The 16,919-nt window shown below is 38.9% G+C and overlaps 1 protein-coding gene across 1 annotated transcript in view; it reads left to right on the plus strand.

The window, feature by feature from the left end:
- Positions 1–627: 627 nt before the first annotated feature.
- Positions 628–16,919, plus strand: part of LOC101956249 (optineurin) — a 58,502-nt gene continuing 42,210 nt past the window's right edge. Inside the window, 6 exon segments of the mRNA XM_078023535.1 lie at positions 628–840; positions 7,368–7,544; positions 8,256–8,458; positions 12,313–12,365; positions 12,367–12,496; positions 15,007–15,080. Coding sequence (XP_077879661.1) covers positions 7,379–7,544; positions 8,256–8,458; positions 12,313–12,365; positions 12,367–12,496; positions 15,007–15,080 — 626 coding nt within the window. The 5' untranslated portion in view covers positions 628–840; positions 7,368–7,378.

The raw sequence follows: 16,919 nt of genomic DNA on the forward strand, positions 1-16,919 counted from the left end.
TCCAGGTGTTAATAGATCTGGAAGACTAAGAGCCCAATCAGCATCCTGAACACTTTCGTTTCAATTAAGGCAAAAGGGGAGGTGTCTTTGGGATGGAAAGCTGTTATGCTATTAACTATGCCTAGATTTAAGGTTGATTTAAAACAGATAAAGGCTTCATTTTGAAACTGCCTGGGGTGGGGGGTGTGCTGGGGTTGTGACTCAGCCATAGAGCGCTCGCCTAGCACTTGCTAAGGGTTCGACCCTTAGCACCACATTAAAATAAAAAAAAAAATAAAAGTATTGTGTCCAATATATATATATATATATGATATATACATACATACATATATACATTGCCTGGGACCCTCTTCCTCTTTCCAAGACCTCCTGCTGCTCTGGTCTTGCAGAGCAAGAAGCAAATCAGGGAAGACCGATTCCACACGCTTCTTCTAATTCGTACTTTATCTTAATTAAGGACATCTGTCTGTCACCTCAGCGTTTTCTTACCCCCTGGGTGGGGAGCTTGGCACTGCACCAAAGCAGTGAGGGTGGAACGCTGGGCACCAGCAGGAGAGAGAGGGGCGGGACGTTGGGCGAGGCCACGAGGGGCGTGGCCACAGGCGTGCCTTGGGCGGAGCCTGAGAAATTCCCCGGCAGAGGCGGGGAGCTGGCGCTGTGGTCAGCTGAGCGGCGCCGGGCTGGTTGCGAGGCCGATCCTAAGTCCCCGGGCCCCGCCGCTCCGGTCCCCGCCCTTGGCCGGTCTCCCAGCCGGCGTCCACATCCGGGCCGGGAGCTCTCCTCCTGGGGCACGATGCCTAGGGGTCAGTGACATCGAGAGAAGCCGATCGCTGGCGGCCGGTGAGCTGGGGTAGGGAGCGACAGGGATTGGGCGGGGGGTGGCTCCTTCCTTGGGGAGTGCTTCTCGCCCTGGAAGCGGTTCCCCCCTCTAGGCCTGAGCTTGCCGTGAGGATGACGAGGGTTGGGGCGGCCATGGGGCACACCTCCTGTGGGACAACTGCCCTGCGAGGGTTTTGGGGTTTTCAGGCCCCGGATCATGACCTGTTGTGAAAGGGCGACCGGTGCGGCCACCCCAGAGGGTCCCTGAGCCCCGGAATAGTAAAAACAGTGGCTTGGTTAGCTGCAGGTGACTTCTTCTGCAGGTCACAGAGGTGTTTTGGGGGTAATGTCCTCTTGTAGGAGGAAGTGGTTAAAGGTGCACTCTTGGAAGACATGAAAACACTATCAACGAGGTGTTCCAGGAACAGTAAAGAGTACTGACCTCTCTCCAAGGTGGTGGGCTCTCCGAGGTGGTCAGCTCAGAGGAGTCAACGTAAACCGTTGTGTCTAGGAAGGTGTGTGATCTCTCTCTCTCTGAAATCTACATATATATGTAGATTTTACTTTATGTAGCTATACAGATAGATATACAGCAGAGGGAGAGAGGATGAATATTTGATGAGCTGAGAATCTCAAAGGAATTGCTTTTAGAGTCAGAAATGTGTAAGATGAGGCAATAAACAGGCTCAGAAGAAATGAAACCTAGCTTCTGGCCAGGCCTTGCTACCAAGAGTACTGTTTATGGAAATGTGTGCCACAGAGGTGTTTAAGGATGAAATGGACAATTAAAGCCTTAGGGAAAGACTTAGAAAAACACAGAAGACAGTGTCAGGATGCCCAGAAGCTTAAGAATTGACTAGCAGAGCAGCACTGTAACAAGAGCAGCCAGCCACCTGGCTCTTTTGACTTAGGGAAAGAAGAGGTGGGGAGCCAAGGCTGCCTCCCAGGACCGGCCTATTTGTATTGTACTAGAGAGGACCCAGAGCAGAAGCCAAGGCCAGGGACTGCCCTGGAATGGACAAGACAAGTGCAGTTTGAGTGTGGTTTGTAGTGGACAAGGACTGATTTGAGTCTGAAGGGTATTTGATCTGTTTTTTCACTGAATCTGTTTTAGGACATCTTTATATAGTGTGTACAACACTATAAAAGTAACACCGTCTTTGTTTTACAACAAAACTTTAACCTGCATATTATGATACAGAATTGAGGTTTCCCTCCAAATAAACTTGAAAGGAATTGATCAGTGTATTACTTTCTTTTTTTTTATTTGATTCTCAAATAGTAGCACGTAGGTGTTCTCACCATGAAAAATACCCAGTGATCCTCAAACCTGCTTATCTGAATTTTATAGAGTTGGCCTATTTAATAAATTCTTTAGAATTTATAGACTGGTAAACAAAAAGCAAAGGGAAAAAATTAAAATCTTAAAAATAAAATCCATTTTAAAAGTTTTCATTGTTTCCACTTCAACATGTGTATTGCAATGGAGCATGAGAATATGTTATGAGATAGTATTTCGATGCCTTTACAGTGATATAAAAAGCAAGTTTGATTTTTAAAATTGGTTTTAAGGTTGATTTAAAAAAAATCTGGAAGTGAATGCCATAGAACTCTAGGAAAACATAACAATACCAGCATGTGGGGTTTGTCATTTATACAGCAGAAAACACTTTACAGGTATTAGACTTAAAAATACTTCATTATGCTGTATTTTCTTTTCATTTCAGCAAACATTGTTTGGAAGCCTGCTGTGTACAGTCTTTAGTCAGAATAACACAGAGAGAAAATAGATGGGCATAAGATGACAACAGTAAGTTTGGGGAAGGAAGGCCAAGGAAGTAGAGACACAAATTGCTCTTGGGTGCTTAAGAGAAGAAAGAGTTCATTTGATACAGGACATCATATTTGAGATGGAGTCAGAGATCTAAGGCAAATGACAAAAGAGAGACAAGGGTGCAGAGGCTAAGAACACAGAGAATTGTGAGCCTTTCTGTGTACTTGAGTATGAGTAGTTTGGTGACAGATGACACCATAGATAGGTATGTTGAGCCTGGACCTGAAAGGCCATATTGTCTTGCCAGAATTCTGTCTTATAAGATTAGTTGTACTCAGGTAATGACCTCATGTTATAGAAGAGACAATGGAACTGAAATGGAAAGAGATAAAAGTCAGACCATTTAAAGGCAGCTATTAAAATCCATTCAATAAGGATATATTGAACCTTTCATTATATGTTTTACGTAATGTCCTCAGGGCTGGGGGTACAGCAGTAGACCAAAAACTAAACAAAACAAATAAAAAATCCTGTTCTCAATGGTGGTCAGGTCAGAGTCCAGGCAAACTAAGAAGGGCCTGAGCTAAGCTTATGGGGATGGAGAGGAGGTTGAGAAGCATTTAGTGGGTGGGAGAGACTACTATTTGAGGATCCATTATACTTGACAGAAGAGGGAATTCAAAGTATCAAGCATCACTCTCAGGTTCCTATCTTGGTGACTAGGTTAAAGCTGTTTCTGTTTTCTGTGTAATAGGAAGATACTATATCAAACTAGAATTTCTAGTATATAATGGTAAGCCTTCTTTTATAAATACTCTTAAGTTCTTTTTCCAGTGTGGTGATGGGTTTAGCTGATGCAACCTTGGAATCTTAGCCCCTCTGTGAATACATACTGGTAGAGCCAACTATACTTCCAAGAGCCAACTATTATCTCTGATCAAGAAACAAGTTTTTACTTTAAGACTAATTTATCCCAGGCTCAGGAGACTGAGGCAGGAGGATTAGGTAGCTATTGGTTCAGAGCCAGCCTCAGCAATTTATCGAAGCCCTAAGCAACTTAGTGAGACCCTGTCTCAAAATAAAATATAAAAAAGGACTGGAGATGTAGCTCAGTGGTTAAGCACCCCAGGGTTCAATCACTGGTACCAAAAACAAACAAACACAACAACAACAACAAAATGTGATTTATCCATGTAGGAATTGAACCTATGAATACTTCAGTAGCAAATTTGAAGGCACAACTGCATCAGGGTAAGGGCCTAATCTTATTTTGTGTCTAATGTCTAGTGGGTAGAAGCCAGTGTAAATTCTACTTAACACATTACAATTTTCTGGCCATCAGCCATCCTGTAATAGAAGAGACAGTGCCCACAACTTGAATTATTGCTCATGTTTTCTGTCATTGAAATATTCAAACCTGTTTTGTGAGCATGCATCGTGGAAACTAGACAAGACATTCTTGCTTTGAATAAGAAGTTGGACTAAATTATCTCTAAGGCCAACTCAGGAATGTGAGTTATGTCCATGTCTCCAAGGTCAAGTCATTTCTATAATTACTTGATATTCTGGAATTAAAAATAAGAATATGATGTTAGGAATTCAGGTAGCAGATCTAAGAATAAAATCTAGATTTTTTTTTTTTTTTGACCTTCTACCTACCGGGTAGTTTTCAGTCTTCCTTACTGGTGAAATCTTGACAAATTCTGTGCTCAATCCTTCCATTATTAAATATCACTTTTTCTGAGAACTGACACACTTCAGATTGAGGTCATTTAGATTATTATGAGAAAATCTGTTATTAGATAGACTCTTGGACTAAATGACATTGTTCCAATTTCTGTAATCTCTGAATATATGTGCAAAGATTTATAATATACCTCTGTGTTTGCCCACTTGAAGGTTTCTCAAGGTGATGTTAAAACTTAATTTTAAGTTTTCCCTAACTGGCATTTCTACCAATAGATATTTCACATGTGCACTCTACAGTGATCACTCATAATAATTCCTCCAGAACATTCTAAAATCATAAAGTGCCCTTTGAGTCATCCAAAATTATTTTATATTAAATTACTGTTAGTAAAATTTTGATAGAATCTATATGCTATGGTTATCGTGCATGCTAACTTCTTATCTACTATAACATTTGAATTAAAAACTAATTTTTCCTAACAATATTGGATAAAAATAGTTTGCTGTAACTAGGACAGGTGTATGAATTGGTGAGAGACATGCTCATGAGGGTGTGTCTATGTTGAAGGGTAAAGTAGGACTATAATCTTAGAAACCAAAGAATACCTTTCACAGGGTTGCTGAGCTGAGAGCAACAATGAAGCATATCATCTGCTATACCAGTCAGTGAGTTATCACAACAGGTCAGGTGACTTCCCAAGGCCACACATTTGGCTAGTGGTATAAGTGCTTTTCTACTGCCTCTTTTAGCACAACCCGGCTTTTTACAATATCTTTATAAAACCTGGACAATCTGAAAAAGCTGGAAGCACTGATATAACAACTAGATCTGGTTTTACCTTTATTATGGTTTATCTGTAGACTTGGTAAAGGTGTCAAGGAAGGTCAAGGAGGAAAACATCTGAATACTTTTCAAGGGAACATCCCTTTCCCTTCCCTTCCCCTTTTCCTTTCCCTTTCTATTCCTTCTCCCTTGGAAAAACAATTAAGGGAAAATTTATTCATATGAAAAGACTGAGAACATCTCTAGATAAGTGTTTAGATATTTTAAAAAATATTTTGGGCTGCAGGTGTAGCTCAGTAGTAAAGCACTTGCCTAGCATGCACAAGGCCTTGGAGTTGATCCCTAGTACTAAGAGGAAAAAAAAATGTGTGTGTGTGTGTGTGTGTGTGTGTGTGTGTGTATGAGAGAGAGAGAGAGAGAGAGAGAAAGAGAGAGAGAGAGAGAGAGAGAGAGAGAGAGAGAGAGAGAGAGAGATGCACCCTTGCAAACTATAATGTAATTGAGGAATAACTAAGGAAATTTTATATTGGCTGATGAATTACACATTTAGGCCTATTACCTGGAAGTTTATTATTCCTCTGCAAAATAGGTATGAACACTGTTATCAGAAAACCCCATTAAAAAAAGGAAAAACCTCATTTTAATGAAATGTTGATACCAAGATCATTCTGTACAGAAATAAATTCATGGAAAGTCATAGACATTGGCAGTTTCTTTTCTTCCTTCCTTCCTTCCTTCCTTCCTTCCTTCCTTCCTTCCTTCCCTTCCTTCCCTTCCTTCCCTTCCTTCCCTTCCTTCCCTTCCTTCTCTTCCTTCCTTCTAGAAGAGCAGTCTGCTTTAGTTCCTTAATGCTAAATGATGGAACATTTTAGCATGATATCTTTTTTCTAGATCAATTTAGTTGTGTAAGACATAAATGCAAGAGGTTCAGAATTGAGTAAAATGCTTTATCAGTGTTTTCCATTCATAAAGTTGCCATTCTCGGGACTAGTTCATGAGTATGCATTTCTTTGTGCTGACTGCTTTAGGTAGAAGTCACATGGCTAGTGGCACTGCAGGACATGCTGGCTCTATTGGTCGTAGCATTGTCTCTGATTGCCTACAAGTTCTTCCCTACCAAAATCAGTGTGCTATCCTCTTATTTCCAAAGCACAGGCAGAGAGTTGAAACCCTTGCCTCTTGTTATATTTTAGGAGGCAGTTCTCTTGCCTCTTGTCTTGCAGTGACTGATTTCATGCACAATTCAAAGGGGCCACACAGGCTCTGTAATCATGAGGAGCTGATGGGTCTGAGAGCAATGTCTTTCTCCCATTAAAAATGGGCTTGCTTACTTCTTCATCCTAGGGCCTTCTTTGGTGTCAGTGGCTTTTGTTTAGCTTTATAATCCATCCACATCAGTTCTTGATGGAAAAAAAAAGTGTGAAGATGAAAGTTTTTTCACATAGTATATATCCAGTCATGGAATGATGTCCCTGTTTGTCTGGGTGGTACATAATAAAGAAATAGAGTTGGTATGTACTGGTATCTTGTATTTTTAAGTCCACACTGACCCATTTACAAAATAAAGTCATATGAGTAGAAATATTTTCAGAATACAAAATAGAAAGATGTCTTAAAATTTTTTGGTATATGTTTTACAAAATATGATATTGAAGGCCATGTATTTAGTAGCACCTTTATTGTATGATAGGGTGGGTGTGGAAATCATCTTTTGATACTTGTTTGTGCCACTTCTTTGCCATGAACAAGCTGTATACCTCTGTGAACTCAGTTTCTTCATGGTAAAATAGCTACCTGGGTGACTTTTAATGAAGAATGTAGAGGCAATGACATGTTTGGGTGGTGTTTTAACACAAATTAAGCATTGAAAAAAATGTTAAATCTCCCCTTCTCTTTTAACCAAAACTACAAAAAATAAATATATGAAAATTAACAGTTTTATTGAGATATAATTCACATACCATATAATTCACTCAAAGTAAGGATATTTGAACTTAAAGATCTGCATGGGAAAATTTAATGATGCTTTGCCCATGTCTACACATACCCTTCCTTCTCATTTTCCAGTCTCTTATTGTATCCCTTTGTACACTCATGTATACATGCATGCATGTTTTTCTGAAACTGGGATATGCCTTTTTGTTTAAAACAAAAAAATAATTTAAAAAGTTCAAAATGCAAGTGGAGAAAGTTGGCAACTTTGTAAATAAATATTAGTAATTATTAATGGGTCTGTGAGACTCAAGGACACCCTTGGTAGAAGGGGCATGGCTAGATTTTCAGTTTGTGGCTTTTCCATAGGAACTTCTGTCATGTCCCACCAACCTCTCAGCTGCCTGACTGAAAAAGGGGACAGTCCCATTGAGACCACAGGAAATGGACCCCCCATTCTGGCTCACCCCAGCCTGGATACATTCACCCCAGAGGAGCTGCTGCAGCAGATGAAGGAGCTCTTGGTTGAGAACCACCAGCTGAAAGGTGAGCAGCCACTCAACCTGTATTCTCCACTCACCTGGGGCCTTTATGAAACATAATTCCTTTGTAACAAGTCTCCTACATGAGCCCAGATGGCTTTTGGTAGGGCTAAAATGCTTTCTGTTATTTACCTCTTGATAATGTAAGAATAAAACATATTCTGTCAGGGACTGGTGATGTTGTTCAGTAGCAGAATGCTTGCCTAGCATGTGCAAGGCCCTGGGATGGATCCTCAGCACTGCAAAAAAAGAAAAAGAAAAAAAAAATATTCTATCTCAGGGAAATAGTTTAGTGACATTTAGTCTATTAAGGGGGGAAAGAAATAAAGCTTCTTTGAATACAGACTTAGTCCTAAATATTACCTATTCGTAGGAAGCATTCTGATATGTCAAACTATGGCTTTTGGCAGAAAGGGTGTTCTTATCACAGAGTGATAGGACCTGCCTTAGTCTCCTAGTTAGAAATGGGAATTTGGGCTATAGTGGAGGTATCCAAATCAATTTTTTTTCTTGATACTTTGAGGACTAGAAATGTTCACTAGTCCTGTCTGAAAGCAAAAACCACTCACTTTGATATAATCTTTCTCCTGCTGACCCTTGGGCCCAGGCCAAGGCTGGCCTGTTTGGATCCAGAGCCAAGTGATGAAGTGGGCTGTGGGCGCATTTGGTCCATTCTCCTGGTGTGTGTGACTTCCTCATTCTGACCCCCATACAGAAGCCATGAAGCTAAATAATCAAGCTATGAAAGGGCGATTTGAGGAGCTCTCAGCCTGGACAGAGAAACAGAAGGAAGAACACCAGTTTTTTGAGATACAGAGCAAAGAAGCCAAAGAGCGCCTGATGGCCTTGAGTCATGAAAATGAAAAATTGAAGGAAGATCTTGGAAAACTAAAAGGGAAATCAGAAAGACCATTTGAGGTGAGAAGACTGATAAATTATGATGTTGTTTCTTAGTATTTTCAATAGAATCTTATTTGTCTAGACTCCTAGATGAAAACCTTTCATGATTCAGGCTGAACTAGTGTTGTATAAAGTGTTTCTGGTGAAAAAAAATTGATTGCAGTTTTCTTAAAATATGTTTTTAGTTTTTGATGGACATTTATTTATTTATTTATATGTGGTGCTGAGAATCAAACTCGGTGCCTTACACATGCTAGCTAGGTAAGCGCTCTACCACTGAGCCACAACCCCAGCCCTTGATTGCAGCTTAAGCCTGTATAATCTCTGCTGGGGAAAAGAAATCTATAAGGCTTTAACCATGTTGGTTGTAGTCCAAAGAATACTGAGGCGATAAATCAGTGTTTCATATTCATTACAGCGATGCAGGTGGACCTCTGGTTTGAACCATCCAATTGTTGTCTTTTAGATTATGTCTCTGATAAAAATCACATTTAAAACATCTACTATTCACTATTTTTACTTATTGAATTTGTCCTTTCTCTAATCTAAAATGGAGATAATTCACTTTACATTTTCTTTTGAAAAATGACTTGTCAAATGCCACGTTGTGATGAGGGGCTGGCTATAGAGTTGCCATGGTTAAAGAGAAAGAGACATATCACCCAAGTAACTTGGGAAATGTATTCATACTAGAGAGTAGATGTCAAAGATGTTAGTGAAAAACAAACCAGGACACATTTGAAGTCCCTGACAATATACCAAGGGTCACTAGTTATTGTTCACTTGGGTGGACATCTGCTATTCATTTTCTTCCAAGCTTAATCCTTTGGAAGATGAAGTACTTAGTTGTATTAGGGAGGATGTATTCTAGCTATCAGTGATTTTTTTCTTGAGGCTTTTTACTTTGAACTTTGTTGATCTCTATTTTCTTGAATGGGTAAGGAATAGAAAGAAAATTAAAAATAATGGAAAAGGGGAGTGAATAATTCAAAACATGAGAAGTTCATTACAAAAATACTACAGTTCATATCAATGATCTTACTCATCATCCTGCTCATGGAATGATGAATATTCTGCTTGGATAAATTTATATTTGTATTGTTGGTAAGATTTATCATGCCTGAACCATCAACTTGTCTTACTGTTCAAAGAGCATGAAGTTGTTTCTTTGGGGGGGGCAGGAATTTCTCATTAGCTAAATATTGTTGAGGTAAAATTCTCTGAAGAAATGATCACTTAAGATATATGAATGATTTTCTAATCTCTGGAAGAAAATATCTTAAATTATGTTGCTTCCTTGGATTTTGGAATGTGAGCTGATTATTGGCTTTAGCCAGCTGGGGCCTATCACACTGAAGCCAAGATAGCAGCTTTCAGAAGCAGTTTGTCTTTTTAAGCTATCTGCCTATGGGCTTTCCTAGAAGGCTCCAGAATTGGAAGAAGTTAAATCAGAAGCTGAAGCTTTGGACAGCTGCTTTCAAGGCAAGTGATCATAGGACACAAACTCCACATGAGGATGAACAGAGATCTCCCTTGGAGGTCTACCTTCTGATCCTCATGAGGCCAGGCACTAGAGGTTCTGTCTGATTTCACTGAATTATGCATTAAAATTATCTCCAGGGAGTGTTTTCTACCTTATTTGTATAAATGGCTATGCAGGGTCAATAGATAGAATCCTTCTAGGATTCTAAGATGGCATATTAACTTAGGCATATTTTCAGGACAGTGGGAGGAAAGATTGTACAAATACATGAAAAGACAAATTGTGTCACATGAAGGTCAGTGGTAAGGGCTCAGAAGTGATGAAACAGAGTAACAAAGAATGGAGTTGGAGTAGAGATCAGAGATAAACCATAGAAGTGCTAATCCAGGAAGCAAATGAAAGGATTTCAGTAGTAAATGAAGGGAAATTTGAAGGGTTATCTTATAAGGAGTTTCATGGAAAAATAATTGGATTTATTATTTCCTGAGGACAATTAAGGGAATTGTGAAAAAAGAAAATTTAGACAAATAATCTGAGATTCTAATGTCAGTTTTTTATCCTTGATCCTCAAACACTGTTTAAAACTCTATTTTCTCTCCTAAGGTGCATAAAAATGCTTTCTACAAAATGTCCTTAGAGAGGTCAAGAGGGCACACATAATGATTCCTTAAAAGGCTAGTTTTGCTTAGATTCGTTCTAGGTGAGGTATACCTATGCTTTTTCTGTTTCATTCTTCACCTTTGTTTCTTTTGTGTGAGTCACTGCTGAGAGAATTTGCACAGCTTCTAACTTTTCCTTGCTTCTTGGGGTTCTTTGAGCTGCTTTCCTTTGAATTTGTGGTAGTTCCCAGCATGTCACTGCTCCACCTGAAGGCAGAGTATCACCTGGGCAGCGGGAGGCCCATCGGGTAACAAGTCAGTACCTCATGGACTAGCTGGTTTGTGGTCCAGCCACGTGTCTTTCTTATACTGCTAAAGTTCCACTCTGAACCTTTGGGCCTATTCTTTGTTTCTTGGGAAATCTTTTAGAGAGGTTGGGAGAGGAAAAGGATAAAACTCAGATAATGCTGACTACAAGTTATGGATTACTAATTTAAATTATTTGTTTAGAGATCATGTTGATAATAGTTAATTATGCTATCAGTTTCTGAGAATTAAGATTTTTCTTTAAAGGCTGGTCTGAAGAATTTGTTATTTTTCACTGAACTATTAAGATGCAGGGAATGCTGAATTTTTTTGGTGCTCTCAAGCATCTATACTTCCAATTTGGAAAGGGAACTAAATGAAGCATGTTGTCATGCACATAAGAGCCTTGGAGGTTTCTTAGGGAGAGAACCAAGTATGTGGTGTCACATCTTCCCTTCTAACCTAAGAGAACTGAGACCAGGAATTTCAGGGATTCTGTTCAAGGTCATACCCCCAGTGTTGGACAGTGTATAGACAAGATCTGTTCTCCCTATTCCCAAGTGAAAATGCCATACCTAAAAAGGGTCTTTCTCCTGTGACGTTGACATATGCAGTCATTGCAACAGGGTGAACACAATGCATAGTAGGCACTAGTGGGATATTAGTGCTAATTATTGTTTTTATAGGCTAAATTTGTTTATTTATTCATTTGCTTTTGGTACCAATCTCTGAATTTTAAATTTCCTATTTCTCACCAGATTTATTTTTACCAACTTTCAAACACCAACATAGAATATTGTACCCACCAACTTACATATTGGGAGGATTTGGGTCATTTCACTGCGTTTTGCTGTCATGGGACCAAGTAATATCCTTGGTGCTTTGGCTTCTAATTAGATATCATGAGTATAGGGAGAATGGGGATAAGTGGACATTTCTGGAGAGGAAAAAAGGTGGGATTTTTTTCTTTTTCTTTTTGTTTTCTAGAGTTTTGGTCTAATTCACCATTGCCAAAATCTGGCTGGTTCTTTTCATAATATCCATATTTCAATGTGCTATGGAAGACTTTCTTTCTTTCATGAAGTCATTTTAAATTTCTGTTATTTGAGTACAACAAAAATAATGTAAAATGCTCGGCATTGTGTCATATGAATCCTAGCTACTGCAGAGACTGAGGCATGAGGATCTCAAGTTTGAGGGCAGCCTATGTAACTTACCTGTCTCAAAATAAGAAATAAAAAGTACTGGGGATGTAACACAGTGGAAGAGAGCCACTGGGTTCAATACCCAGAAGCGCACACACAGTAAAAATTTCCACCTTAAATGTTCTTTTAAAATAAATGTAAGTAAGAGCTGGGTTTTCTATTTAAACCAGGGTACAAAGATATTGAAAACAGCCTTTTACATGAGTGTGAGGACAATCAATTTTGATGCATAGGCCCTTAGTTGATTTGTTTATGTGCTTTACTCCTTGTCATTTCCAGGACCCCACTGGTGACTCTAGGCTTCCCAAGGTGATAGCAGAGCAGGAAGTGGAAACAGCTGAAGACCCAGGTGGCAAGCCTTCAGGCTGAAAAGGCAGACCTGCTGGTCATCGTGTCTGAATTACAGCTCAAGCTGACTGCCAGCGGCTCCTCAGAAGACTCCTTTGTTGAAATCAAGATGGCTGTAAGAGGTTTGTTTTTGGTCTTGTTTTAAGCAAACTACAACGCCTCATCTAGACAGAGGAAACAATTACTACTGTTTTTTGCCAACAATGGAAGTGAAATAATGAGGAAATTTTAGTGTAGCAATGATAAATTAGCTCCCATATTTTTTTAAGTACAATGCTAGCAAGGGTTTCCCTAGCAAAAATGAAAATATATAAATTACCTTTTATGACAAAAGATATAATTATTTTCCCCAACTTGTCTTGGCAAATTGGATGTTTTTGTGACTGACCTAAAAACAACTCAAAAACAAAACAAAAAAAAAACATAAAGCATGAACTTTCTGGTCATTTTTAAAATCAGGTCTCAAAGCCGTGAGAACAGTTCACTTAGATGAGCGGAATTGTGATCAAGTAGTAAACCAATGGTTTTTAAATACTTTTTAGTTGTGGGTTTCTCTTTTCAAAGTCTTATGAGGAACTAGGGAAATTAAAAATGAGAAGAGAGGGAAGAGCTGTTCTGGTGGTGGATTTGTTGCCAAAAATCTCTGTCATTGTCTGCAAAGCCAATCCAATAACAAGGTCAGAATTTTGAGAAAAAGGAAAAAGAAGATTTATTGCTTTGCTAGCAGAGGAGAAACACAGGGGACTCCTGTCCCAACAGCCATGACTCTGCCCATCAGCAAGAACAGGGGGCTTTTAAAGAGGTGACTCAAAGGCTACATTCTGTGTGTTCTCTGGAGTTGTAATTCACTTGTTCATTTGGGAGATAAGACCTTTCTGAGAACTTCTGGTACCATCCCCAAAGTCTGGATTACTTCATTCCTATGGTGAGTGTGTACTCTGCTTAGGATGGGGAAGAAAGGTAATCCTGTTTCCCCTGAGATTAGGGAGAACCCAGGAGAGAGGAGGAGAAAGAAACATGTCCATTTAAAAAATAAATTGCAGTGGCAGAGCAGTAAGAATTATATTCAAAGCATAACATGACCACTGTTACAGGTTGTGGAGTATATGAGAACTGAGTTTGAACCCAGTGCTGTCAAAGTCAAATTCCTGTCAACCCAAAATGAAGTGAGCTAAGCAAGGTGGTGTGTATTGATCCCTAAACTCTTGTTAAGTGTCTATTATGACTGTTTCTGGATATACACATAGTCCTGTTAAAGAGCAGAGTGAGTACGTAGATCATGCAGGGGCCTCTCTTTCCATGACACTACAAAAGATTGGACACTGAAGGAGAAAAAACACACAAGGATAAAATCCTCTGTAATACAGAAGGTCATTTGAGCTTTGTCAAAGTGCAGATCTGATACGGGAAAAGAGATAAATTGTGCCCTGAAAAAGGAAATGGACTTTATAGATCAGTCAGGGGTAGTGGGAAGCAACTTGAAAAACAGCTGATCTACTAGGTATTCTGGAATAATACTGTGGGTCTTCCTTATTCACTTACCACACTAAAGATTAATAGAGTTGGAAAATGGTTCTTAGTGACCTTACTATCCATGCCAAAATCAGGAGAAATTTAGGTTTGAAAAGGCTCCTTTACCAGAGTGTCCTTCCTGGAAGATGACTGAAGCAGAAATTTGATCAAATAGCTTTAATCTTCTGCAAATAACTGATAAAATTCAGGAAACCAAAAGAGTATATCAGACTTCTTCAAATTAGGCTTGTTCTCTTATAGTTAACATCATCTTCTGCCTCACAGATAAGGGACAGTTGTGCTTGCCTCACTGCTGTGAACTTGAAAATACTGCACAAGATTTAGAAAGTGCAGCTCAGGAGGCTGAGGCAGGAGGATTGCAGGTTTGAAGCCAGCCTCAGCAACTTAGTGAGGCTTTAAGCAACTTCATGAGAACTTGTCTCAAAATAGAAAAATTAAAAGGGCTTGGATGAGGCTCAGTGTGGTATAAAAAAAAAGATTTAGGAAGTATATCTACAGTATCTATTATAATTTTTGAAGATTTCCCTATTAGTTTATTTGAATATAACTGCCTTGCAAATACTGCTTTAGTCTTACTTAACCTTCTCCATCCCTAAATGGCCTATGGTGCATGCAAATTTCTAACAGCACGTAATTTGGCAAAAAAAAAAAAAATGTAGGTAAGTCTCATCCAAAGAAAATTGCCTCTTTGTCAACTTTAATTCATAGAGTTCTAGTATTTTACATTTTAGAGAGCTGTATAAGAAAGATATGTGGGATTGTTAGCTGTGTGACCTTAACCTAGGGGAAAAGGAGAGATACGAGATAAGCTTTCATGTTTATGGAGTCAGGGTGAGTGTGTTCAATGAGAAGAGTCTGACCTTTACGCCTTGGCCTAGATATTTATAATCCTGACAGGGTGTGCAGACTGAGGGAAGAGTAAATTTCCATTCCACTTGAGTGACCCAATTTAATCATTTCACATTCAAATATTGCGTAGTTTCCTGGGTTGTATCATCAAAATTCTTGATCTTTTCCCTTTTTCTTTTCTTTTGACAAACAATTTGTCTTGTAGAGATATTGTTTTAATCCCTTTCATTTCTGCTTTTACAGGAAGGAGAAGCAGATGGAACATTAAAAGAAATCAAGAATAGTCTTGAGCCTACAAGAACAGTCTCCATTGACATGTATGTGATGAAAGACTAGAGCTGTCAGGCAGAAATATAGGGCAGTCTTGTCCCTTTGAATCTGTCACTGGAGGTCAAACATGATGGGCTGGAGAAGTAACTTTTTATTGATTTATAGTAGGACCTTTCATTAATATTCAGTTTGAATGCTATTTAATGTTATAGTCCAAACTGGTGGAGAATAAAAACAATGTTTGGTGCCTTTTTTAGGCTGACTAATGCAGACTACTCTGTTGTAGGTGTTTCATCTCCATCAGGTAAGAAGTGAAAACAGTCCTGCCCTGCATCAAAAGAAGATATTGCTTCCCAAAGACCCATGTTTTCTAATTTGTTTACCAGTGGACCCATGTTTGCTAATTTGTTTACCAGTGCTGTCTGACTTGGAGCAGGCTGCCCAGCTCCCATAAATGAGATGTATCACTTTTATCTTCCTTGTTCATCCCTAGTTATAAGCCAGAGTGATCAGTGCTGGTGATCCTCTCTAACAATTATTGTTAATGCTAGCAATCACTGTAGGAGTTTCTTGAAAGTGCCCAGGTATCATATCTGCATAGTCTCAAGTTTACCTGAACCAAGTAGATACTGAGAAACAGACAACTTAAATAATGAAAGGGCAATACAGGTTCTTGCTAGATTGAGGATGGCCTCAAACTTGCAGTTCTCCTTAGCGTTCTAAGTAGTTGGGATTACTACAGCCACTGTGTCCAGCACTACATAGATTGTTTTTTTTTGTTGTTTGTTTGTTTTGGGGTTTTTTGTGGTACTGGAAATTAAACCAAAGGTCTCACATATGTTAGGCAAGCACTGTACCACTGAGCTACATCCCAAGATTGCCTCATAGACTTTTAAAATATTTTTTCTATAACTTGATGAATGTACATAGATAATGACTTATAAAAGGTGAAAAAAAATTTCCAATCATGTTTCTAAGCCCTTATATCAGAGAGAAAATATTAGACAATATTCTTTCATCAAAAATGGCTGTTGGCATAAGTGAATATTATTCCCTTTTTTAGGTTAAAAATTCTTAAAACTTTTTTCCCAAGTTCTGCTTTTGGTATCAGAAGACTTTCCTGGAAGTATAGGGAAGGAAGAAAATTGTTTGACAATTTCAAGCCACTTCCTCCTCATTCATACCACATGCAAAGATCAGTTCTTCTTTTAAGCCACTGTGCTATTTTAAAAAAAAAACAATAACAACCCTATATTATTTATGATAATCAGAAGGAGTTTGAGATTGATTTAGATTTAGAGTTTGAGCTTTGGAGTCCTAGTAATGGAATTCAATGTTGGTTCTTTATTAGATTTGTGAGCTCCAGTAGTTTACTGAAATAGTGCCTGCCATAGTCATCATAGTCCCTGAATGTTTTTAGAGTGGTAGCCATGGTTTTGTTTGTCATTAGAATGTCTCTATTCAATCATATTTTGAAGGCCAGAAAAATATTTGACAACATTGGCTATATTTCTCTTTGATTACTTGAAACAAAAAGAAAAAAAATGTTTTCTTAAGTAAAAGTGACTTTCTCAGGTTTGGAGAAAGACCAATGTAGTTTATTTGGCTGAGTCCTCTTTGAGACTAGATCTCTGGAAAGCGAGTTTTGGGGTCTTACTTACACAGTGACCATTCAGAAACAGCAAGTTACACTTTAAGGCTAGCTTCTCTGGAGTCTCACTGTCAGTCCCTACACCTTCCCCAGAAAGTAGGAAGGAGCATAGCACTATGGGTCTTGGGACCATCCATATGTCAGTAGATGAGAATTAATTGGAGAATGTTCTGGAAAACAATTTGTTTAAGCTGATCTCAGTTATATTGGGTTACTCTAAGTGTTGGTTTTCATT

Source organism: Ictidomys tridecemlineatus, chromosome 10 (assembly GCF_052094955.1).
Source record: "Ictidomys tridecemlineatus isolate mIctTri1 chromosome 10, mIctTri1.hap1, whole genome shotgun sequence".
NCBI classification, from domain to species: domain Eukaryota; kingdom Metazoa; phylum Chordata; class Mammalia; order Rodentia; family Sciuridae; genus Ictidomys; species Ictidomys tridecemlineatus.